The sequence below is a fragment of the Alternaria incomplexa genome (genome assembly GCF_024043165.1).
Source record: "Alternaria incomplexa strain BMP 0042 chromosome Unknown scaffold_12, whole genome shotgun sequence".
Classification (NCBI taxonomy): domain Eukaryota; kingdom Fungi; phylum Ascomycota; class Dothideomycetes; order Pleosporales; family Pleosporaceae; genus Alternaria; species Alternaria incomplexa.
In genome coordinates this window covers 1,232,493-1,257,819 of record NW_026249861.1, presented here as the reverse complement: position 1 = coordinate 1,257,819, position 25,327 = coordinate 1,232,493, and the positions used below count along the sequence as shown (strand labels likewise).

General features: G+C 52.6%; 6 protein-coding genes across 6 annotated transcripts; 2 read left to right on the top strand and 4 right to left on the bottom strand.

Moving 5' to 3' along the window:
- Positions 1 to 293: 293 nt before the first annotated feature.
- Positions 294 to 1,520, bottom strand: J4E90_008294 (uncharacterized protein; the record flags this gene model as incomplete). Its single annotated transcript, XM_051437823.1, has 1 exon — positions 294 to 1,520. One exon carries the CDS (start codon positions 1,518 to 1,520, stop codon positions 294 to 296), a length of 1,227 nt encoding a protein of 408 aa, XP_051288634.1.
- Positions 1,521 to 5,485: 3,965 nt separating this feature from the next.
- On the bottom strand, positions 5,486 to 6,295 carry J4E90_008293 (uncharacterized protein; the record flags this gene model as incomplete). The annotated part of the gene is made up of 2 exons (XM_051437822.1): positions 5,486 to 6,265; positions 6,287 to 6,295. 2 exons carry the CDS (start codon positions 6,293 to 6,295, stop codon positions 5,486 to 5,488), a joined length of 789 nt encoding a protein of 262 aa, XP_051288633.1.
- A 5,454-nt stretch (positions 6,296 to 11,749) lies between these two features.
- J4E90_008292 (uncharacterized protein) lies at positions 11,750 to 12,679 on the top strand (the record flags this gene model as incomplete). Its single annotated transcript, XM_051437821.1, has 2 exons — positions 11,750 to 11,757; positions 11,791 to 12,679. The coding sequence occupies 2 exons, from the start codon at positions 11,750 to 11,752 to the stop codon at positions 12,677 to 12,679; spliced, it is 897 nt and encodes a 298-aa protein (XP_051288632.1).
- A 424-nt stretch (positions 12,680 to 13,103) lies between these two features.
- Positions 13,104 to 13,917, bottom strand: J4E90_008291 (uncharacterized protein; the record flags this gene model as incomplete). The annotated part of the gene is made up of 2 exons (XM_051437820.1): positions 13,104 to 13,671; positions 13,895 to 13,917. The coding sequence occupies 2 exons, from the start codon at positions 13,915 to 13,917 to the stop codon at positions 13,104 to 13,106; spliced, it is 591 nt and encodes a 196-aa protein (XP_051288631.1).
- A 3,598-nt stretch (positions 13,918 to 17,515) lies between these two features.
- On the bottom strand, positions 17,516 to 20,750 carry J4E90_008290 (uncharacterized protein; the record flags this gene model as incomplete). The annotated part of the gene is made up of 3 exons (XM_051437819.1): positions 17,516 to 17,665; positions 17,722 to 20,376; positions 20,424 to 20,750. 3 exons carry the CDS (start codon positions 20,748 to 20,750, stop codon positions 17,516 to 17,518), a joined length of 3,132 nt encoding a protein of 1,043 aa, XP_051288630.1.
- Positions 20,751 to 21,344: 594 nt separating this feature from the next.
- Positions 21,345 to 24,716, top strand: J4E90_008289 (uncharacterized protein; the record flags this gene model as incomplete). The annotated part of the gene is made up of 2 exons (XM_051437818.1): positions 21,345 to 23,839; positions 23,894 to 24,716. The coding sequence occupies 2 exons, from the start codon at positions 21,345 to 21,347 to the stop codon at positions 24,714 to 24,716; spliced, it is 3,318 nt and encodes a 1,105-aa protein (XP_051288629.1).
- Between the last annotated feature and the right edge of the window lie 611 nt (positions 24,717 to 25,327).

The following is a 25,327-nucleotide window of genomic DNA, read 5'->3' as shown; positions in this document are numbered from 1 at the left end:
CGAGAGAAAAAGAGGATGAATAAGGGTTGAGGATCGCAGGTGATTTCAGGCTGAGAGCTATAAGTAAGAAAGGTGCTGCCAGGAAGATTTGCAGCTAAAGAGGTGCGCTGCGCACTACAAAGCGCCTAGTCGGTGGACGCTGCTGTTCTTGCTCCAGCGACGGAACGTCTTGCCTTTCCACCAAAAGAGAATACCGAACGAGCACCAGAGCGTAACAAGAGCTGCGTTGGTCATAATGGGCGAGATAAATCTACTACAGTCAGCAATACTCTTCATGATCAGATTTACGCGTCTTACCCAACCTCTTCACTCCACGGCGTGATGAATTTGCCAAACCCGTAGCCCCAAAGATTCTTGTTGACGGTGATGGCGACGAATAACGAGCCTGCAACGGGCTTGTACGAGTCAACAGCATATGTACTGACGATACCTGGTAGCGCTGCAACCTGGATACCAGCGCACGTGTAGCCAATGACGATGATAGCTTCCCAAGGCCACTTGCGCTCATAGCCTATCGCGACGACGATGTTGCCGATGAACATGATGACAACATATGGTATCATAGCTGGCAACCGCATCTCTGGTTCACGAATACCATTGTTCTTCCTGGTGCTCCTTGCAGACACCCAATCGCTGAGTGGGCCAGCAGTGAAGAGTCCAATGAACGCGCCGACCATGATGGCAAAGTTTGTGAATCCGACAGTCATGGGCTTCATGTTGTAGGGAGGTAGGGCGAGGACTTGGCTTTGTGTGAGGTTGATGGTGAGGAAGCTGGAGCATGACCAACTGACGACGAAAGCGGCGAATTCGACAATGGGGAAGGCGAACAGTTTCCAGGGAATCCAAAGGTCGAGGAAGATGGAACGGAACGGATGGGCGTTTGGTTGGAAGATCTTCCACTGCCATTTGCCAGGTTTGCCGCGGCCAAGAAAGGGGTCTCGCTGGGCTGTCTCGGACATCTCTAGGCCCGCCGTGTTTGGTAGGACGGAGTTAGCTGTGTTGATGTGCTGGATCGGGTTTGTCTCTTTCTCGCTGTCGGAGTGGTTGATGTCTTCATGGGTAGTCGCTCGCGTCTTCTCTTCTAGGGAACTGGACTTCTTCTGTCCCAAGTGCTCGGGCAACGCGCGCTTGAACCTTGTTTCGGGGAACATGAAGACCACCATCAATAATGAGAGGCCGAGGATGCCAGTATTGAGCCACCAGAAGCTGCGCCAGCCGACCGTCTCAGTCATTGATCCAGACACGATGGGACCGACCATCAGCGAGCCCATGTAGACTACCCAGTAAAGAGTGTTCCACTTTCCACGGTCGTGCAAGAAGAATATGTCGGCGATGATCTCGGGCATGATGGTCTCGGCCGGTCCAGCACCAATACCATTGAGGATGCATGCGCCCATGAAGGAGTTGTAGGAGTTGGCCTTGGCGCGCCATATCGAGGTACCGAAGTTGATGAGTTGGGATGCGAGATAAACCGGGCGACGTCCGAAAGATGTACTGATTGGAACCCTAGCATTACCCATTAGTCTTTGGCGTCTGTACCATGGTCTGATGGTACTCACCAGATGAAGTTGCTAAATCCCAGTACCAAGATGCAAACACCGGTGAATTGGACTGCTCCGGCCAAATCGGTGTTGAAAGCTTCTATCAGTGCCGGAAACATTGGTGCTAGAGCCAATGGACCAAATCCTTGCGTGAACGTGGCCATTGATGCCGCGATGATGCATGCCATCTTCCACCCGGTACTCCAATTAAGAGGATCGTTGGGATCATCGCTGGGTTGTGGAACGAGGACTTGGCGGTGCGCTCCTTTGACGAAGTGGTGTGAGCCTACATCTGCCATGACCTCCGTGCCGGGAAGGATCTCTGTGTGGAGCTCGGCTTCGAGCTGCCGGCGTTCCTGCATCTCTTAGCACAGGGTAGTATCAATTGTATCGGAGACTTACATCTTCATTGTAGTCGTGTGCCTCCATCGTGATCAAAGCAACTGATGTGTGAGAGGCAATGGTTGTGCTCAGACCAAGGACGCAGCGAGGTACTTGTATCGCGTGTTGTACGAAAAGGCGCACTTCGCGGGCCTATTCTGACTCAATCTGGGATGTCGGTGCTATTGCGATTCGACTTCGAAAACCAGCCGGAGTGCAAGTCAGACGTGGCTTGCCATAGAGCGCGCGTGAAGATGTCGGCAGGATAGCACCGTGAGCACCTCTCGTGATCCGGCAATTGTAGTCGGAGCAGAATCCAAGACAAAACGTTACTAAAATGTGTAGACAACGGCCGGCCGATCCTCCGCTGAGCGTCTGGCTACTTATCGCCCAGCCTGATTTCCAACAGCCAGGTTCTCCGCATCTTCCACACGTGAAGGACCTGCGTGCCGTCTCATCGTTCATAGCACATCATCTACGGCATACATCAGCGCGCGCTGTCCAGTCATGAGCCTTGAGCACGTATTAGCCTCTGTTTAGCCCCGGTACGTCGATACATACCCATGTTCGCAGCGCTGGAATCTCGACCCAGGTTCCGGGATCGAGCGGCAGCGGATGAAGTGGGCGGCAAATGTCTTTCGAGCACGCTCAGCCACGCTGCGCAAGTTCACGCGAGGGTTAAGCTGACCGCATGGGAATTTGATCGAAAGAGTGATGGTTTGGTGATCGTGAGTGAGGTTTGACGACTTGTGTAACTGCCGAGCCGCGCTACTCCGCTACGTCACTAGTGCGATGCGGGGAAAATAAGGGGAAGCCGCCACGAGAAGACTAGAACGCCGAGCTTACGACACCAACTTTGACAGCCCAGCATCACGGTATCCAGCCTGTCAATACGCCTATCGACGGGATCTTGCTATTGGTATATACAATCTGTTCAGCCTACTGCACAACTACCTAGGTAGGTTGCTGCGCCTTCGTGCCGTGCGCGTCATAGCCTCAATTCTCATCGTCCTTCCACGTCTCCAGGGCTCTCATACCAGAGCTCCCACGAGTCTCAATCTTCGCACTCAAACCGATCGTGTACTTTCGGATTGTAATCCAATCGGCGACTCGCTAATTCCCATGGAAACTCTAAGATTGCTTTTTGGCCGGGAGGAGGTGGTCCGAATGCCTTCCACCAGTGGCATGGACGCTTGCAGAAGCATGCAGGAGGACTGGCAAGAGAGAGTTAGAAGACGTAGCATCAACAACAGAATGATGATGCAGCAGAACATGACTTACAGAGGTCGCTGCATGTAATGTGACATGATGACTTGCCTCTCGACGGAAAAGTCGTGGAGCGTACCGTTACGCTCATCATGCAGGATCGCCTCCCATGTGGTACGCGTGCTGTGCTTCACATGTCCTGAGATATTCACGGATGGGATTCCTCGAAGCGTCTCCAGCGCAAGGGTGAAGAACCAGTTCAAGAGAATCTTTTGGCAGGAGATTATGTCAGTATAGTAGTACTGCAATGCTGGGGCCCAAGGGTCGTGAGAGACGAGGCGACGTCGATCATTGACTATTTGCACCTTACGGGGTGTGGACACTTGGAAATGGAGATCAAGACGGGCGAGCGTCGGGATCTTCCCAAGAACAAGGATTGGAGCCTCATCGGGTGACACCATCCGGCGATGGTCATCGAAGCCTAAAAACTTGAACCAGATAGAGTTGGGAAAGCCGAGGGAGATATGGCGGAGCCATTTGCCTTGGAAAGCAGGAACAACGTCTGTGAGCATCCAGAAGTCATGGAAATGCGGAATCGTCGATGTCTTAGTAAATTCGCGGATCTCGGCTCTCACCTGCTTACAGATGAACTGTAAGCCCAACCCTTCGGAAGGTGGTCTATTTCCTGTAGGATCGAAGGAGTACTGAGTGGTGAACGCGAACGCCGACCAACGGTCACTATACTTGGTGTGCATTGCCTGGCCGAATACCTTCACTGTATCCTTGGTAGGGCTTTCCGAGTGGTTCAGCTCTGAACGAGGCCATACATACGGGCCGATGACATGTCCATATATCATCGAGCGAAGTTCGAGAGGTAAGTTTAATAGCCTAAAAGCTCGCCCATTCCGCTGCCACCAGCGTTGTTGGCTGTAATTATGGACAGGGACGTGTATTGTCGCGAGCTTCTCTATAAGCCAGTGTTCGAATGAATGCCATTGACCTGAGTGTCTAATCTCCAGGTTGCTCAGGAAGGCTGATACAGAAGGAGAGACAAGAGCCGAAGAGGGTCGCCGGCGTATCTGAAAGTCAACTGTCTTACCAGCCTCGTTAGCAGTATCAAGTGAGAAAAACGACCCGTCTTTCAGAGCTTCCAGAGACATGTCAGCGGTCGAAGTCTTCCTCCAGAACTCGAAGTCGGTGTTGCGCAGCTCGAGAAGATGGTCTTGCAAAATGCGGTAGTCAACGAGCTGAGGGTTTTGTCAGCCTAGTATTCGAGTAACACCCAAGTTGCACCTACAAGCCCGGTATCCTGGCTAAAGACATCGTATTCGCACCGGTCCTTGATCCAATCACGCAAGGGACGCCAGCTACGGCCTGCGCGGATCTGGACACATGCCAGAGGAGCCGCGTCTACGACGTCTGACTTTTTTGACAACGATAGATCATAGCGTATCTTGAAGCGAGGGGTTCTTGGGCTTGTACCAACGAAGCTATAGTAGCCGGAAGAAACTTGTTGGATCTTTCGCGGAGACAGCTTGAGCCCGACCGTTTTCGCGTGGAATGTGGCGCATCCGTGGCGCTTCTCGGCAATGTACTCGTTGATCTTGGCCGAGATCGAGTCCTTGGATTGTCAGTGTTGCCATACAACAACCTCGTATGAGACGAACTTACTGCTTCTTCGACTGCATTGGGATCTTCATGACGACTCGAGTGTTGTGACATATTGCCGCTTGGTCTAGTGGTTGAGTACAAAGCGACTGGTCATAGTTCGGGAAGGAGTGTGATGGACAGAGGTTTTATACACGCAGGCGCAAAGAACGGACGAGTGTATGGCCTTTAGGCAGCGGTCTGTGTGAAGGGTTCCGGTCTATGTCATATCAGCGCGCCAAAGCTTTCTCGACGCTGAACAAGGGTGATATCAGGGTAGAAGCTGGGAACCTGTAATTGCTTGTCGGCGAAATGATCTTGTATGGACTGCGACCGTGGTATGAATCGGTGACTACTAGTTCTCGAGCCCGCACAAGATGGTAAGATACGCAAAGTAAAAATGAAGTGCAGATAAAGGGCGAACAACGCACTAGGTGGGAAGTTTGCTGTGTGATGATGAGATTGGGAGAAAGGCATGGTGGAAAGCGGCGCGGTAAGTCTTTTCGCACATTTCATGGAGCGCATTTCGAGATTACAAATTATCGGTTGCTAATGCGACAGTTAGGCAGGACACCTACATCGCATTCGTATTGTCTGAATGTGTTCATTGGAAGTTATTCTAGACTACATAACAGAGTACGGCCTACTTGCGTCAAGACCAGACTCCGCTAAAACCCTGTACACCTTGGATGCATTCACGTCATCACCTCTTAGAACCAGGAAGACTCTAGGGTCGCATTTCCTCCATCCTCCGCGGGTGCCTCTTTCGTGACACCGGTGGGAAACTCTGGCGCATACTTGCCCTTTACCCACCTCGCGAAGTCTTTATCCATCCCATGGAATCTCTTCATGCCGCAAGTCTCGAGACCGTCAGTGATGCATCTCGTGTCCTGGCAGACATGCCCATAGATGCAATCGATGCGACGGCATTCACTACCCATGTTGCAAGGCTTCCTCTTGACTGTGTATTCAAGCACCTTACGAACCTGGGTACTGATATCCGAGTGGTCGAACGCGCACAAGTCCTGGTAGTGGCATACGTTCGCGAGATGGAACCATTTACAAGGCTGTCGCTCGCCGGTATCATACTTCCCGGAGTACAATTGTTTGTCGGAGAAAGGAGGTCGCTTCATGTAGTAATCGAGGCGTTGTCCGTCTGCGTTGATGGGTACGTGGCCGGGAATTGCGTCACGCAGCTGTAAAAGTCGACCTGGTTGACGATGCGCATCTGTGGTGCCGTTCAGTGCAACAGAGTCAACATCGTCATCGTGGCTACTGTCAATACGACCTTGGACGAAGACCTTGTTGCTGATCAACTTCTCCACAAGCCGCTTGCCAACTGAATGCGAGGTGAGCGAGGAGAACGGATCTTTCCCTTCAGGCTCGCTGAAGACTTCCGGGATGTTGATAGATTTGCATGGCAGACGAAGCGACTGGGCACCTGCGCCCATGGCCTTTCCATGAACTAGCGTCGCTTGTTTGGAAGGTTTCTGCAGCATTCCGAGATAGACGGGTCGCATCCAAGCGGCGAAGAAGACGTGCTTGCAGTTCGGGTCATGGCGAGCTGCTTGGAAGGCATCTAGTAAAGTAAGCATTATGTATACGAAGCTGCTTGTTTCGCGTAAAATATAACCCACTCCAGAAGTATACGTTGTGTTGCGATATACGCTTTGGCAAGACACAACTCAGCGTATACCTCCAGGGAATAGTATGATTGGTGTACGATTTGTAAGATCTTGGGTTGTGGGTGTCACTCACCGGCGACTTTGACTTCCACGATAGCCTCGTCCCGAACTCCGATGAAGTCGAAATAAGGGTCCATCGAAGAGAACTGGATAGTAAATTGCTGCAGCGGGCAGAGGAAATCATTCTCCAGCTTGGCAGAATTGGCGTAGACGCGAACCACCAACCGAGACGTGCGAAGTGACGCAGCTGATGAGATTTCGATCAACTGTTTCCTAATCGCGTCGTACAGGCGATTTCTGATGTTGTATGGTTGATCGCGGTCCAAGGCGGGGTAGTTCTGGTTGGAGGACTTGTTGAAGATCTCGTTGATGAACTAAGAAGCAGTTAGCATTAGCAGTCTGTACAATGACTGGAACATAGAAAGGCGGTCGTTATTGGAAGTTGTAACCTACCCTGAACGTATTCAATGCGACATATTGGATACTTTGTCAAAGCACAATACGGCGTATAGCTTCAGGGTGCGATATACATGGGTAATGCAACTTACTGGATGGCTATGCGCATCGATCAAGACCAGCACATAAGAGTTCTCTGATGAGTGGGACTGCTCCAAGACAGCTGCAGCCTCTAGCAGCAGGCTCTTTGACGTGTCTTGGGTGTTCTCGTCGCCGTTGGCGAGGCTACGCAGGCGTGCCGACAAGTCAGCGAGTTTCTCGGAGTCGGCCATGTTGTTGGGGTAGTCGAAGAGAAGAGAGGATGACTGGAGGGTAGCTGTGAATCGTTTACAAGATCCAGGTCAACACGCGTCGCTCCTCATCTTCACCATTCACCGCGCCAAGGCGGTGAGCGTGCGGCGATCCACCGATTAGGAAGTCAACATAACAGACGCGACAAAGACGCTCGACTGGATCGCAGTCAAAAGCGGTAGAAGCAGATGGAAGCAATGGTAAAGAGAAGTAACGCAAGATGTAGACCTGTCGACCACACGTGAGACTGTGTAACAAGTATCAAGGCACTATTAAGGTCAATGGTGGTCGAAGACAAGGCCTTAAAGGCCGTAGTACAACGTCGGAAGCACTGCATATCTTGACGCAGTGCCAATACCATCTCCGGTACCAAGACCTAAGTATCGGCCATCCCAGCTGAGCAGCTTCTCTTCACATGCTTGATTTGAATATCTCTTTCTCCCTTTCTGGGCAAAACGAATAGCTTTCCAGCAAGCATATGCGATCAAGCACCGTTAGCGGCTCGTGGACCCTGGGAGTGTCTGCGTCTACCAAGTGGGCAACATGGCGAGAGAGAACGATCCTCAAAGATTTCCATAAAATGCATCGAGATGTCGTGAGGACGTATCTGTTGAAGCGCAACGTAAGAACTACCCGCGCGGTCGGTATCACCAGCGCTCTAAGATGATGATCAATGACGTCATCACCATTTCCTTTTCCCACAATCCCAGCCACACTGACCCGCGTGGCTGTTCCTGTTTCACCATCCACATCAACAACATTAGAGTACCCTCTTTAATAGCACACTAGACTCTTTGCGCCACGCTTCGATATCCTCGCATCAGTCTGCCCGCGTGGGCGGAATACTTGCCCCAGCTCCTCTAGGCCAGCGTAGCACGCTCTTATGGCGAGAGCAGCCACCTGCTCACTACGCGCGAGTGCACACACCAATAACGATTGCCAACTCGTTTGCGATCATCGTACGGCTTTTCGGAAGCACGGCAACTTCCCAGTGTCACTGTTAAGTAGCCCTTGAACGTCTCGCTACGCCGTTTGATGTTATCGGTATCGCCATCGGTTCTGCTGCGTTGCGAGAGGCGCTGCTTCAACATAGACTCAGAACAGTCAAAGACTATGAGAAGATCGATAGAATCAACATCCCGTTCAAGATACTGCTTGGTCAAGTGTTTGCGAGATTACTGGTGGTAAGCGTGCGAGCCTCGTTTTATTGTGGTCTAGTGCCTATGAAACCATCATCCAGGAAGAACGTCTCATTTCACCATCTGGAGCACTCTTACCCAATTTGGTTCCTTACGGTCTAACGCAACCATTGCGAATCTCTGCATCGATAATACTCGTGTAGGGGCTGTCAGGCTGAGTGGCGTCTGCCTGCAGAACGTCTCCTACGCTCAAGTGCGCACACAAGAATGTGGCTGAGTTGGCCGTAAGGTATGGAGTAAGCGCGCGGAACCGGAACCCCCGAGAACGAACATCACGCGCATATTCTTGTCTGCAACCTCCTGAATACCCTGCGACTTGTCCAAAATACTGAGCCATTCGGCATGGAGATTCAGGGTTGCTTGTGTGTGTACTAGCCGAGATTGGCACACTAGGGCTTCATAGGTCAGCATGCAGTCAACCCCCGGGGCGCGCCCTTGAATGACTCCACATTTCGCGAACGCAGTCCATTCCATGCGTCATGTTGGCGCGGATGTCACAACTTCCGCAGTCCACTCCTTCCTTTCTTGAATAGCACTGACTATCCCTACTGCGCAACATGGATTCGACTGTCGGTACTGTGTCGCTTGGTATGGTGGTTATTGATGAGATCCACTTGCCAAAACGATCGCCTTTGATTGACGTAGCGGGGGGCTCCGGAGCTTACGGTATGTATCTTACACATGTGGCGCTCCCAGAACGCTTGTAGACTTACGATAAACAGCAACGCTTGGGAGCCGCCTGTTCAAGACCCCTGCGCGATCGAAGACGGTGGGCTGTCTGGCTCTTGTGGGCTACGACTTTCCCGATGTTGTGCGAGAGTAGCTACAGGCCTGGCGGACCACTCTGCACGTAAACGTCTCGCAGGACAGACTGAGCACCAGAGGGCTTCTTGAGTACGAAGATGATACATTTGGACGTATGTAACTGCCTTGTTCCAGTGATAAACTTTTGAAGCTTACGATCGCCTAGCGAAGAAGTTCCGCTATACTACGGAGCCGTTGAAGCCATCACCAATCGATCTGGTAAACACAAATCTACTTGGCTCGGAAGCATTTCATCTCCTTGCACCGCCCGAGGTTGTCGAAACACAGATTCCAGAGCTGATAAAGCTTCGCATGCAACACGGGTTCAAAAGCCGGCCATTCGTAGTGTGGGAACCATTTCCAGCAGCTTGCACCGTCCAGAACCGACCCTCATTCCTGGAAGCCTGCAGACTCGTGGATGTGTTCTCGCCCAATCATTTGGAAATGTCTACCATGTTCGAGAGTTCGCCTTCCGAAAACTTCCAGCCTGACCGACTGGAAACATATGCACTAGAGTTCAGCAAGGCAATCGGACCGAGCAGAAACGGAATCATTATTGTGAGAGCAGGTGAGCATGGCTCACTGACCACTCAATATGCAGCCAAGAGTGTATGGCTACCCCCATACTACGAACCATCGGTGACCAAGGTTGTCGATCCTACAGGAGGTGGCAACACGTATCTAGGCGGGTTTATCGCAGGCTGGAAAGCATCAGGAGATATTCATGAAGCATCTATGTACGGTAACGTGGCTGCAAGTTTTGCTATCGAGCAGATCGGTTTCCCTTCTTGTGAAGTGAGCGATGGTGAAGAGATATGGAACGGTACTCGGGTAATGGAGCGTCTTGCTGAGTACAGAGCACGGCTCAGCTCCACGGGAAAGAAATGAAAAGAATATACCACACAGGTAGAAGAAACCGTTGCAATGATCGACTCGACTGCGCGTTTGGGAGATGTCCATCTAGATGACAAAGGTTTTGATCCTCCTTCGCTCTCCTCAAGAAAGCCTCCCAGCCTTCATTCCGTTACGACTGAACAGATTTGAGCTGAGACGAAGTTCTTACCGCTACCACCGACTACATCGCGTCATATCCCGGCTTTAACACAACCACGCACAAGTGAGGCTTCAGTCCGCGAACCCACGGCATCACGGAGAATGCTCCGCCGAACTCTACTCGCAACCTAGCGTACCAAACTGCATACTGACGCTACTGTCTAGATGCCGCTGTAAAACGAGGATGCCGCTGTAGAACGGAGATGCCGCTTTAGATTGGAGATGCCGCTGTAGATTGGAAACACAGACTTCACCAACCCGTTCCCGAGAAGGGGATCCATGTGGCCGCGGGCTCAGCCCTGCCACCTCGTATCGAGCGCCTGTATAGTGTCTAGGAGGGATTCAACAGCTCTTGGTGTGACGATTCATAGCTCACGGACCAATCCCGCAGCCTCATCATGATGCAAGGCATGCTTCCCCTTCGCCTGCGGTAGATTCGGGTATCGCTCGTGATGCGGCTGACAAGACTTGGGAGATATGGGGCAATGAGGCAATACGAGGCTGTGGGCGTCCCGTCCTCGCTATCAGTAGCGCGCGGATAGGTAATCCCGAGCGAGCGATTTACCACCATCTTACAACGCAAGACTATCAGAAGCTTGAAGATGCAGGATTCGCCATTCGAGGGGCTCATGGAGCAACGCCGCCACCCTTCATACTGGGGAATGCCAGGTCCCTGTACATATGCTATTGCGTATCGTGCAGGAGGCTGAGGAGGCTCAGTAAGTCACGCGCCAGGGTTCCCAAAGGATGATAGTTGGATCGTCAAGCATGAGGGGTTGGTGAAGGCTTTGCAGCCGTATGCCTAGATCTCTCCCAAGAAATCTTGACAGGACTAATGCACGCACACATGCAGAAGTCTCAATTCCCCGGGGCCATGCGTCTCAGCCTTCCACTATAGGATCGCGATGATCAGCGCTCTATCACGTTTAAGAATCCCATTGGGTACCGATTGGGTACCAGAAAACGCTACCCCACCGTTGGAACGTGCATCTCCAGGGCTTGTTTTGTAATCTGACAGAACGGGACGCTAAAATCGCCGATCACTCCGCAACTTCCCGCTCTTGCACGTTTGCCCTGCTGCTGCCACGACTACCAACGTCAAAAATACGTTTCCACGATACCTTTTAGGATGTCCGGCACTCAAGTCTTGGGCTCGATTTCGCTCGTAATTGGTACGAACTAAAACGACTACATGGCGGCGCGCATTCCGGTTCGATACGGAGTCGAATACCGAATAAATAGAGGAATGCCTTTGCCGCTTTGTCTCCTCAGGCAGCTTTGTAAGTATTAAGGAGATATGTATATAAAAGTATGAGCTCGTGTCTGTTCGTCAGGATGACCACATTGGTATGTCTCTTCAGAACATCTTCTAGTAGCACGTCTACTCCACGAGATACATACCAAAAAAGAGAGCAACGCCATCTTTATCATCATCACAGCTATTCCACTTTACAGTCTCTACCAGGACACATCTTTGATCCCAACCATGCCTTCGTTCCTAATGAGAACTTCACACGGTCTCATCAGCATCTACGACTCAAATCTCAAGAACGACCAGCCCGCCCTCCTTCTCCTACACGGCAACGCCTCATCCTCCAAACAGTTCCGCCATATCATCGAGTCGCCCACGATCAACAAGGGCTGGTGCATCGTTACTCTAGACCTCCTCGGCCACGGCTGCTCGTCCAATGCCCCTGATGTCAAGACAACGTACTGTCATCGCGGCTACGCCGACCTCGTTATACGTGTCTTGCAGCACCTCAGAATCGAGTCTGTGGTGCTCATGGGCTGGAATCTGGGTGGTCACATTGCGATCGAAATGCTTCCTTGTCTCGCTCATGACGATCCTCCCATGGTGGAAGATGCTCCTCGGATCAGCGTCAAAGGGCTCATGCTTATCGGTACCCCGCCCTCGCGTGGCGCCGAGCAGATGGCTCAAGCGTTCAAGATGCCGGCTGGTGGTCTTACATTCGCGGGAAATAGAAATTGGGTCAATTTGGAGGCTGAGCTTTATTTGAGACACGGTGTGGCAGCGGGCAAGGAAGAGTTCTATGAGAGGTGGATGCTGGAGGACGCGAAGCGGACGGATGGGCGCGCGACAGTCTTCATAGCTGATGCCGCGACTGGGACGAAGGATAGCCCGCCTAAGGGTTGCGATCAGAAGCGTGTGGTGGAGGCGACTGATGTGTTGATCGCGGTCGTGAACGGAGTGGAAGATCAGTTTGTCAACCTGGATTATATCGACGAGGAGGTGAAGTGGAAAAGGCCCCGGAGGGGTGAGTGCTTGGGCTTATCTGGGCTCGGGCATGCGCCATTTTGGGAAGATGCGGCAGGGTTTGAGAAGGTGCTGGAGGAGTTTTTGGACGATTGTGAGGAGTGGGAGGGTTCGGACTGTGATTCTGCTGTAGGTATTTAGTCTACCATGTTCATGGTTTCTCTCCATGTACGCAAATCACTGATACCTAATGCATATGTAGTATCCACTACTGGTTCTTGTTGAATGTGCTGGTTCTATAACGCAGGCACGGCGCGGCTGAGTACCACCGTAGATAGTCGCAATGCAAGTGTATTTCCCAAAAACATTTGCTCACAGTATATAGCAGGTAGTATCCACTACAATCCCATCATAGTCGTGAGCATGTGCATTGGAACGCCACATCGCATACCATAACGTCCACTAATTGCTGACATCCATCTCGATACGAGGACATGTGATCGCAAGTTCGCTTCTGGCGAGGTTTGGATGGGGCGTAACTAGTCAGTGTCCATGGAAGCGCTAGGTCTACCATTCCGAAAGCTAGATCCCTGTACACGTCCCGCCTGATCTACGCATGTCTGATCTAATTCTTACGACCTAGCAGGGCGTAGTCCCACTCCTCTTGGTACTTTCGGAAGAAATCCCGCTCACCAATAAGGTGCTTGCCTATGAACGCCTCCCAATGCTCGCGCTTTTCCCCGCCCTGAGTCATGGCCTCGAGCTCTCGCGCTCTCCGCATGCGAACCAACTTCTCTGCGGTCTGCTTCAGCTTCTGATGTGGAGCAGCGTACTCGCCAAGACGAAGACTCTTATCAATCTCTTGGCGATTTAGGTACACATTGGTAGCTGTGCGTATTTTGCTCAAAGTCCTCCCGCCTGGGCGAGCTGCAAGTTTGCCATCGTTTAGTAAGGAAAATATCCCGAGCTCCCATTGATCAGGTGGAAGCTTCTCCAAGCCGTCCGTGACTTCGAATCGCTTGTACCATCTATGTTCACCTTTGGCGATGGTACGCATCATCTTGTGCCGGTCTTCGCTTTCCATATATTTGATGAGACGATTCTTGACCACAGCTGCTTTCTCCGCGTATTTGCTAAAGGTGGACAGACCGAATGGTATTATCCCAGCGAGGGACGCGCCGTCAGAAATGGACCTGGTTTGGCCAGTACCTATGGACAATAAGACGGCAGGTTCGTTCTCATCACCCCAAACCGAGGCAGCTTCAGAATAAGCGCAGTAGCTGGGGTTATTCTCTCGTATGCCACCATCTTTGAAAGTGGAGCTACCGTGGGGGCCCTTTACTTCCAGTGGCTTGAAAAAGAAGGGTGTGGCGGTAGTCGCTCGCCCAACCTGCCGCGTAGACAGGTCTGAAGTACCTTCGTTGTAGGTCGTGACCCATGGTGGGGCAATACTAGGGTCGTATTGATGATTGTAAGTGCGCAAGAGATGTGTCTCGTCCCATCGCCGAGTGGAGATGGCAGTTACGCATATCCTAAGCATCATCAACAACAGTTCTTCCTATATGATTCCAACACACTTGATCACCTACGTTTGGCAAAGCTGATATTCTGGACTCTGTAGCTCGAAAGCACGAAGTTTGGATTCCATAGGGTCTCGTCGTGTCGTCCAACTGTTCGTGTCGTCCGAATCGTCCGAATCATCCGGGTCATCGAGTTCCTCTTCACTTACGAGATCTTCCAAACCTGTCGTGCTCCACCAAAAATCATGGTCTTGATTGCAAAGACCGCGTTCGTGCTGTTTGCAGTGCTGTCGGGTCATCGATGCTAGTGCAGCCGTAAGATCCGAATGGCTGTACTTTGTAGCAAGTGGGACTACGTTTCGTGAATTTGCATACATTGCATTGAGAATGGACTCAAAAGCGACGATCGTTTGTTCCACGTTCATGCGAAGTCGACTCAGCGCGATGGCTAGTATCCTAACATAATGTATTAGCATGAGTTTGTTCTCGACGATGGCTAGCATGCTCACCCTCCTGTCGACGTGCCATACATCTTATGAAAATAATGGCATGGACGTAATTCGGAAGCTTCGAAGCTTCTGGAGTATTGTGTAAACTGCCGCTCAAACTGGTTCTCACAAGCGATTATCTCTTTCATGAGTTCCTCGATGATCAAAAGACTTGACCACGACTTAACTCCACCACCATCTGACGCTCATGTTAGCTACGCCTTTACGCATGCCAGCGGGCGTACAGACCGAGGGTGAGTAGACATTCCCCAGTTCCGCCCTCCACTGATTTTGACCATTTGGCCCCGGATTTGTCTTCGAATGCTGGGTTCGGCGGTTTATTGGACCATACAATGTCTCTCTGGGTAATATGTAAGGAACGCTGCGGCATTCTTGGGTTTTGCCTCTTGATCTTAGTGGAAGGTGTTTCGCTGCTGAAGAATGAACGCGACGATGCGCCACCATCACGTTCTTGGTCTCTCTCGGTCTCAGTGAAGGGTTCCTCGCTGGACCTTGAACGTAACGATGCACCATCCTTGAGTCTGCCCTCTCCCTCAGTCTCAGTGATTGCAATGTTGTAAGTTTCAGACAGCCTGAGTGTCGGAGTCGTAAGTTTAGAAGTTGACACTCTAGGCTCAGGTTCTTCTACGATCCAAGGAGCAGTGTTGTCAAAGACGATATCCTCCAACGTAGACTTAATTAATGCGTCGTTTTCTCGCACATAATCTGTGGAGAAGCGTGCCTGCAGAGTCTTTACAATCTCTTGCCAGATCTGTTGTTCGACATATGGAATCTCTGGGGCTGTAAAGAAGCTGCGGATGGAAGAGACGTCATCTGAACTTTGATGGTCTTTCATGAGCTCAGTAATCGCCTCCTTGATGGCCTCGTAGTCTTTCGCGATCTTGCGGCTGCTGACGTTGTTGAGATGCGTTTGCAGACTCATGAGCCTTGACCTTATCTCTCCTACAGTCTCACTGAGCGAAGCGGTAGACACGTTTGTTCCATTGTCGTCTTGCCCTAAAGATTGTTCCAGCTGTTTGAGCTCGCCCAGTATTGAAGCGCATTCTCGAGAAACCCTTTCGAGAAACGGGTCGCTGGCGTACACGCTGGCATTCAGTTCTCTCGCAAAGTTATTGGTGAATTCCGCGGCCCCGCTTAGGTCCTGTAGATCAGCCCGAAGCTTATTGTCTGCTCCACTACAACGACTGCTCAATCGCTCAGTAACTTGGCGTATTTCGGTGATCTGGTTGATAGTGATGTCTCTGCCTGCCGTAATGTCGCCTTGGAAGACGGCGCCACCCCCGCTATCCACGGTTCGGTCCGGCGGGTCCGTTCGTGCGCAAAGAGCTTGGCTGCGGTCTTGCAACCATCCGGAAAATTATTTAGAGGCTGGCGGCGACATGCAATCCATGAATCGGTTTTGGCAACATTTGGGATGGAGGTGTTCTTCTGGGTGTTCTCACAAGGTGGGGTCAGGCTGACTGCGTATCGCACACCTTGCAGCTGGCTTGGTCAGCTCAGCTGCAGCTGCGGCTGAGACACGGCAGATGAAAGCCCGATGTCTACCTGCTTGACACATTCGTCAGAGGCTATCGCGCATAGCTTCAAAAGCTGTGTGAATACCAGCAATGGGTATGTTCCGCCGTTTGAAGACGAGCGCAAGAAAGAAGAAGAGTCCAGAAAGCGGCAAGCAAACCGAGGAGCCACCAGAGGAATTGTTCTCGACGGCAGGCGCTTACGGTCTCAGAACAGTAGCGGAAGGACCGACTGATACCGTAGAGTAGGCACTCAGCCTCACTACCAGATTACACCTAACACATACCACAGTATTGTATTCGTTCACGGCCTCACTGGCAACCGTGAAACCACATGGACGTACAACAATTCCATCTTCTGGCCCAAAGATCTACTTGCGAATGATCTCAAAAACGTGCGCATCTTCACCTTTGGATACGACGCGGATGTTGTCAAGCTCCTCACCATCGCCGGCGGAAACACCGTACGCGACCATGGAAAATCTCTCGCTCAAGATCTCTCTTTGCGAAGAGCAGAAACGAATGCAGTACGCGAATAGCACGTCTAAGACTGCCTTCTTTACTAACTGGAAATAGAGCAACCGCCCAGTAATCTTCATAGCCCACTCCCTCGGCGGCCTAGTCGTCGAACAAGCCCTCCTCATCTCGCGCGGCACATCCCAGCTGCACGTGAAAACGCTCCTAACCTCCACCTTCGGCATCGCCTTCATGGGAACCCCCCACCTAGGCTCCCGCAAAGCAGACTGGGCAGCCCCCCTAACCCGCCTCTCCTCTCTCGTCCTCAAAACCAATCGAGAAATCGTCGCTGTGCTGGAACCCACGTCGGTAACATCCCTATACAAACTGTCCGCAGAACAAACACTAACTCCACACCCCCATTTCTAGCTCCGAAATGCTATCAGCCCTCCAACAAGAGTTTACACCATGCTCGAAGACCGCCGTCGCAACGAAGGGAAATGGATCGAAATATTCTGTTTCTACGAAGAGTTGAGTTATGCAGGTATAGGAGATATCGTGCCTAGACAATCAGCTATCTTACCCGAATACCCCAATGATAGTATCCATCAAAACCACTCTGATATGACCAAGTTCAGCGGGGCGACGGATCCAGGGTATGTGAGAGTACGTGGGCAATTGTGGGTATGGGTTGAAGCGATCAAGAAACGAGAATTTGAGGGTACGGCGACGGTATTAGGGAAGACTGACGAAGATGAACGAACGCTTGGGGGGCGGGAGGATGGGGTAGAGCAAGTGGCCAACACAGCACAGAGTGTGTCTGAGTTGGAAAACTCGGTACAAGCTCCGCAACGGGCACAGCGGGTTGAAGGTACACAAGAGATCGGGAGCAGTCGGACTGGTGCTGTTTTATCTGGAGGCGGCCCGGTCTTCATGGGGAACGTTAGTGCTGGGCGGGATTTTAGATATAATCAACACTCGTGAACCACAGGATGGATTCTCGATAAAATCGATCGATTCGTATTTGTTCGATCCAATTTACTTCTTCTTCTCCTCTTCGTCGTCTTCATCATCATCATCTTCTTCTTCCTCATCGCTATCCTCTCCATCGTCGTCGTCATCGTCATCCTCATCCTCATCCTCATCTTCCGCATCCGAGACTTCTTCCCCAAGAGCCTTGAGTCGTTCCTGCTACCGTTAGTCCCTTCTGCTACCAGCATATCGGAGAAACGAGAATGACTCACCTTGTCTTTCGTCCTCTTCTCCTCAAGATCAGCCAGCACCATAATGAGATCCTCCAACTCAGTCGCCTTCTCCTTCTCTGCTTCCTCCGCTTTACGCAGCTTCTCTTTGAGTTCCTTGAGTTCCTTTTCACTTGCACCTCCAGCCTTGCCCTTCTGGGAGTTTGACTTTGCAGCGGCTTCAGCTTTGCGCAATTTCTCCTCCGCTTCTTTGACCTTCCAAGACGAATCTTGGGCTTTTGTCTTAAGATCTTGGTTTTCAGCCTTGAGCTTATCGATGGTGGATTGAAGAGCTGTCTTCTCGGATGTCGATTGCTTGAGTTGGGCTTCGAGGGTGGATTTGGACTTCTCCATCTCTTCTTTGAGCTGCTTGAGTTGAGTCTCTTTCTCTTCTTCCAGCTCTCTGAGTTGTGTCTCTTTCTCCTCTGTGAGGAGCTGGAGCTGTGCTTCGCTGTTTTGGACGTGCGTTTGTGCGTTGCGTAGGGTTTCGGTGATGGTGGCGACTTCGGTGCGGGTTTGTATGAGTGTATGTTCGAGGTTACGGATGTTTTCAATGGCTTCTTGGCGGGCCTTCTCTGAGGCGCCCAGTCGACGCTCCAGCTCAGTGCGTGTTCTATGTGCGTTCTGGAGCTGCTCGTCGTACTCTTGTCTAACCTTTGCGATGGCAAGGTTGGCGTCCTTGCTCGCTTGCTGCACCTTATTATTTAGCGCAACGATTTGAAGATTGTACTTGTTCTCCATCTCCAGCATAGATTGTCGGTGCTCACGATCCTTCTTCGCAACCTCCTTGTCGAGATCGTCGTGCAATTTGTCGTTAATGCGCTTCAGGGTGCTGCGCTGCTCTTCTGCCGACTGCTGGGTCTTGCGATGCTCCGCCTGCTCCTGGTCTATCTTCTGCTCCAAAGTCATTAGTTGTGCTTTGAGCTCTTGGATGGTTTGCTCCTTCTCGTTACTCTCGCCACGAAGCGCATCAACTACATCTCGATCAACGCCGTCGTGCGACTGGTGCTGTTCAATGTTTGGGTTGCGATCAATGGCCCGAGATAGTCGGCTAAAGTTATCCTTCAAGAAGTCTACAAAGGCTTCGTCGAAAAAGATGTCTGGCAAACCACCACCTCCGCCGGCAGTCCGGGGCAAGACCTCAAAGTCTCGTACGAGCGGATGACGTCGCAATCCGGTGATGGCGTCCAGGTATTTGTCACGCCCGAGCTTCGTCATGAGAACTGGTTGTAGTTCACGTCGTGGCACAGGTGAGTCCCTTGTTGAGAATTCGTATACGACTCCCAATAGTGCTGCACAAAGGCCGCGAACTATGACGCGGTCTTCTCCAGGGGTCAGGACGGCTTGTACTAGACTTTGCAGGCTGCTGGCTTCTCCCAAGAAATCATCTACCGCAGCGGCATCCTCAAATAGCCAGCCTAGCAATAGCATTAGATAGGCTACCGATATGCGCTCATCTTCCCCGAGTTGCAGGCTTGCGATGAGATTCGCCGTAAGCGTTTGTATGCACGTGACGACCTCTTCACCACTCTCTGCATCTCCTTCCTTGACCCCCATAAGAGTGTCTTTCGCTTGATAGTCATCGAAGATGAGGTGATAGATTAGATTTGAGGCAAACCAGATTCTGTATGGGTCGCCAGTTGGGGGAACTTGTGGCCCGGCCATGAGGATTGTAAGAGCATTGGCTGTTTCGTCGCCGCCTTCGTGACCACCGATGGCTCGGTTAAGGAAGTGTTCCTGTATTTGTCTGTGGTTATAGAAGTAGGCCTTGATGCACTCGCATCCTGCATTGCGCAGGTCGAACAGGTCGTTGGGCGCCGGAAAAAGGACCAGGTTCAGAAGCGCTTCAATAACGTATACGGAAGGTATGCCGTTGGGAGAAGTGACGCCATTCGTAGGAGGCTCAACAATGGGCCTGACCTGCTCTTGAGCGAATCCTTCTTGGAGCCGAGCGTTGCCTCTGATCAGATCCGCGCACGTGTTGAGAGCCTCGATCTTGATGGGCATGGCGGTAGCGGAGTCGAAAGCGATGTTCAAGAGTTGTCGGACGAGGCCATGCTGCTGGAAGACGTTCTGGTTCTGCAGTGTGCCCGGGCTACCCTTGACGAGGAACATGCGCATTATGGCGAGCAGTCCCCAGATATTCTTGTCGCTCTGCGGACTGACCCATTCGTCCTCTTCTTCAGCACTTGCGCGTGACTTCTTCGGCTTGTTGCCGCCGGGTAGCAGCGCAGCAAACCTCGCTACATGGCCCATCTCTCTTATGTTGGTCTGATTGGACACGTTGAAGCGTATGAGGATAGCCAGCAGACTCAAGCAATCTTGAACTACAACCCCGCCTTGTGTGAGGCCGCCATCGGCATGTATCATGTTGAAGACCTTGGTAAAGGCATCCTCGAAGACGAAGAGCTTCTGGAGTTCGGCAGAGGTTCGGGACAGGTCGGTAAGGACGACGAGGGTTTCGTTACGGATGGCATCGCGGGGGTCGTCCAAGGTGGCTACCAGCCGCTCGATGCCGCCGGGGGCTGTAAGGACACATTCCTGGGTTCGTTGGGGGCGGGCGAGGGAGATGGCGCGTATCAGTTGCAGCGAGTAAAGGCGGGAGTAGAAGTCGGGCTTGTCTAGGAGATCAAGCAGGAGAGTGATGTTGTCTTGCCGCTATCATAAGCTCAGCACTAGTAGATGTGTAGCAGGACAGGACCTACTTGGGAGAACTGGTCGGCCAGCAGCAACTCCAACTCCTCCGAAGCCTCGTGACTGGTCTCGTCGGGGTGGAAGAGCATGAGCAGCGTCTCGAGCACCACCTTGAGCGTGTCGACGTCGTCGCCATCTTTAGTCAGCGAGGCGATGAGCCCTTTGAGCGCGCCCGAAGCGACCGAGGCGGGATATTGTTTGGCGAAGCTCCGGAGGCCGAGGATGGCAGCGCGACGGTCTTCGAGGAGGCTCGCGCTCGTCAGCCTCCCACTAAGAGTGCTGATGGTGTCGGTCGCAGTCTGCTTGGGAGGCGCATTGGCCTCGAGAACGCGCATCATCTTGGGGGATTGACGGGGCTATGGCTTCATGGTAGAATAGGCGACGAGTGTTCAGTCATACGTATAACTATCCCATAAGCAACGTCGTCGTCCAGTTGCATCGCGGGCCTCGTGGTGTGGAGCTCCACGTATAATTTGACGCACGGGCTCGCGGCTCCTCCACATCCCTGCCACATCGGCGAGTCGGCAGAACCGCGACCTTCAGGGTCCCGGCCGCGATACCAAGGAAAGAGCGCGTCTTCCATCGCCGCTCCCTCTCCCTCTCTCTCCATCACCACCTCCCATCCACCATCGTGCGCATACTCGGTGATCGCGCGCCGACGGAGATTGCGGCACTAGCACTCATATCGCCGCACTGGATATCGTATCCGGCACTTCAAGAGGAGGAAAGGGCTTTCATCGCCATCAGGCAGTCTTTTTCTTTCCACCGCGCATCGTCGCAGCACTACCACACACTCCAGACTACTAGTACACGCGCTCGCGCACTCATCGCAATCGCACTCGCACTACTACCCTTCAGCTACAGTCTCACTATAGGCGCCCTCCACCACCCTTCACCCTCACACCGCGCGCCACCGAGCGCCTACCGCCATCATGGGTGTCCCAGCCATGTTCCGCTGGCTTAGCCAGAAATACCCCAAGATCGTCTCAACTGTGCAGGAGGAGTTGCCCAAGAAGGTCGGCGACAACGTCATTCCCGTAGACCGCACCGGCCCCAATCCCAACGGCGAAGAGTTCGACAACCTCTACCTCGACATGAACGGCATCGTGCATCCTTGCTCGCATCCCGAAGATAAGCCTGCGCCCAAGACCGAGGCCGACATGATGATGGCCATCTTTGAATACACTGATCGCTGTGTCGGCATGGTCCGTCCTCGTAAGCTTCTCTACATGGCAGTCGATGGTGTTGCGCCTCGTGCCAAGATGAACCAGCAGCGTTCGCGTCGTTTCCGCGCCGCCAAAGAGGCAAAGGAAAAGGACGACGAGCGCGCTGAATTCCAGAAAATGCTCAACTCGCAAAAAGCTAGTCGTGGCGAGGACATCTCCAGTCTCGAAGAGGTCATCGAAAAGACCTGGGACTCCAATGCAATCACCCCCGGTACACCCTTCATGCATCTCCTTGCCGAGAGTCTTCAATACTGGTGTGCCTACAAGTTCACAACCGACCCCTCGTGGAAGGACATGAAAGTCATCATCTCTGATGCGTCTGTGCCTGGTGAGGGTGAACACAAGATCATGAACTTTATCCGCTCGCAGCGTTCTATGCCTACTCATGACCCCAACACCTCGCACGTTATCTACGGCTTGGACGCCGATTTGATCATGTTGAGTCTTGCCACCCATGAGCCTTATTTCCGTGTTCTCAGAGAAGATGTCTTCTACGACTCGGGTAAGGACAAGGTCTGCACGCGCTGTGGCCGTAAGGGACATATCCGCAACAACTGTGAATTCCCCGACGACGGCAAGAAGCTCACCGAAGAAGAAGCTGCCGAAGAGTGGGCCACCTCTGAGCACCAACTCAAGCCCTTCATCTGGCTGCATACCAACATTCTGCGCGAATACCTGGCAGTCGAAATGGAGACGCCAAAGCGCAAGTTCAAATACGATCTAGAACGCTCCCTCGATGACTGGGTCTTTATGTGTTTCTTTGTCGGTAACGATTTCTTGCCACATTTGCCTAGTCTTGAGATCAGAGATCAGGGTATCGACTTGCTCATCAGCATCTGGCGAGATCTCGCTGCTGAAATGGATGACTACGTGACCAAAGATGGTTTCCCAGACATGCGTCGTGTGCAGCAGATTCTCTCCGCCCTAGCGACTCGAGAGGCTGGCATCTTCAAGAAGCGAAAGGAAGTCTCAGATCGCCAGGCTGCAAACAGGGCTAGGCGCGAGGCACAGCAGAACGGCAACAAGCGCCAACGGACTGAAGCAAGCGGCCCACCTGGCTTCAAGCGTGCGAAGGAGAGTACCGACACGTATACCAGCGCGGGTATTGTATTCTTCGATCCCAAGGATGCACAGTCCAAGGAAGTGCGCAATGTGCACAAGGACATCATGCACACCCGTGATGCCCAATCCAACAAGAGCGCTGCTGCTCGACTCAAGGAGCTCATGAAGGCCAAGGCCGATGGCACCGCTGCGCCTGAGCCTGAACCGACCCCAGCTTCTGAGCCTGTGTCGGAAACCGCTGCTGAAACCGAAACCGTCCACCTTGGAAAGCGCAAGGCAGATGAGGTTGAGGACGCCGACAACGGCACACCCGGTCGCAACACGCCCGTCATCCCCGACCCACCCGCACAGGCTGCCGAGCCGAAGAAGAGCGACGACGGCACTGTAGAAGACACCATCATGCTTTGGGAAGAAGGCTACGAGGAGCGTTACTACGAGCAGAAGTTTGGCGTTGACCCCAACGACATCGCCTTCCGTAACAAGGTTGCGCGTCAGTATGCGGAGGGTCTCTGCTGGGTGTTGGCCTACTATATGCAAGGTTGCCCGTCGTGGACATGGTATTTCCCTCACCACTACGCTCCCTTCGCTGCAGACTTTGTCGGTCTCGAAGACATGGATCCTCGTAAGCTTTTCGAGAAGGGCACACCGTTCCACCCGTACGAGCAACTTATGGGTGTCTTGCCCGCCGCATCAAACCACGCCATCCCCGAGCCCTTCCGTGTACTCATGGAAGATCCTCAGAGTTCAATCGTCGACTTCTACCCTCCAGACTTCCCTATCGATCTGAACGGAAAGAAGTTCGCCTGGCAAGGTGTCGCCATCTTGCCCTTCATCGATTCGAAGCGACTGCTAGATGCCATGGCAACTAAGTACCCTGAGCTCTCTGACGACGAGAGGAAGCGCAACGAGTTCGGTAAAGAGACACTCATGTTCTCCCAAGAAAGCGGCCTATTCGACGATGTTGAGAAGGCCCTGTATCGCAAGGGAGAGCAGAAGTACAAGATCGATCCCGCCAAGAGCCGCGCGCTCCATGGAGAAATTGAGCCACACGATCTTTTCGTTATGGACAGTCAGCTCGTGCCGCCTTTCGATGCAGATGGTATTACGGAGTTTGAGATTACTCAAGATCGGTCAATGAGGTATGTTCGAAATTCTATCAACTTTACATCCAGGCAGTACTAACAGTCATACAGAGTATACTACGAAATGCCCAGCGTGAGCAACACCCGCGCCCACAAGTCCGCCCTCCTCGAAGGCGTCATCATGCCCAAACCAGCCCTCAGCCCGGGTGAAGCCGAATCAGTGCGTCGCTCCAACGAACGCGGTGGCTTCCGCGGCGGCCGTGGTCGAGGAGGTGGAGGTTACCGTGGAAACTACAACAACGATCGAGGCGGCGGCTACAACAACGACCGTCGCGGAAACGACAACTACAACAACGGCGGTGGACGAGGCGGGTACCAAAACGGTCGTGGAGGCGGTGGCTGGGACAACAACCGCGGCGGATACGGAGGCAACCAAGGTGGCTACGGCGGTCCTCCACCCCCGCAGAACTTTGCTCCTCCGTTTCCCGGCGGCAACTTCGCGCCTCCCTTCCCAGGCAACTTCCCTCCCCCACCTCCCGGATGGGTACCTCCCCCCGGTGTAGGTGGCTGGCAAGGCGGTGCGCCCCCGTACGGCGCGCCTCCCATTCCACCACCAGTCACGCAGCGTCCAGCTTGGATGAACGGCGGAGGTCAGCAACATGGCGCTCCGCCGCCACACCACGCACCCAACAACAGCTCGTTGAGAGACGAGCGGTTCTACCGCCCCGCGGATGAGATTTTGGGTCGTAGTGGAGGTGGAGGTGGCGGCGGTGGTGGATACCAAGGAAACAACCCTTACAATGACCGCCCGCCGAGAGATGATAGGGGTGGTCGCGGTGGAAGAGGTGGACGCGGTGGACATCGTGGTGGTGGTGGAGGCGGTGGCGGATACCAGGGTAATAGGCAAAACTATAACTCTAATGACTACCGCTAGAAGTTTGCTTGGGTCGGATGTGGTAGGGAATGGAATGGAAAAGGTGGGATGATTAGGATATGAGCTTTGTACAACAGTATATGGGTTTTGATTGATGCCCGTGAAAATTCGTTTTATGGTTTTTGAGAGTTGAGGGAACGAAATGCTGTGTGAATGTCGGTCATGCATACTCTATGACCTCCAATGCGCTGCCCAGAATTTACATGTCGCACATTGCATTGTCTTTCGTTGATTCTTCATAGGAACATGGAGGATCGATTTGACACATTCTGGAGGCTCAGCACGTGACTGGTACCTGGGGAGTATAAATACCCCTCGTATCTTTAGTCTTTCTCACTCAACTTACCTTTCTTCCCTCTTTTTACCAAAATGTGCGATCAAGTCTTCGATGATGCTCTCTCTGCTCTCGGTGTTTCAAAAGACATGGCAAGCGTTCCTATGATATCCTGTCTCTCGCCAACGCCGGCATCATGCACATACATCTCGCACTCAATCCCATAACTTCTTCATCGTTATCATTTCGTATGTCCCACCATGCTACCCAGCTCTCTCAGGCTTCTTCTCATGGGGGGATTGCTGGCATTTTGAAACGCGCATGCGCGGGCGTTGTT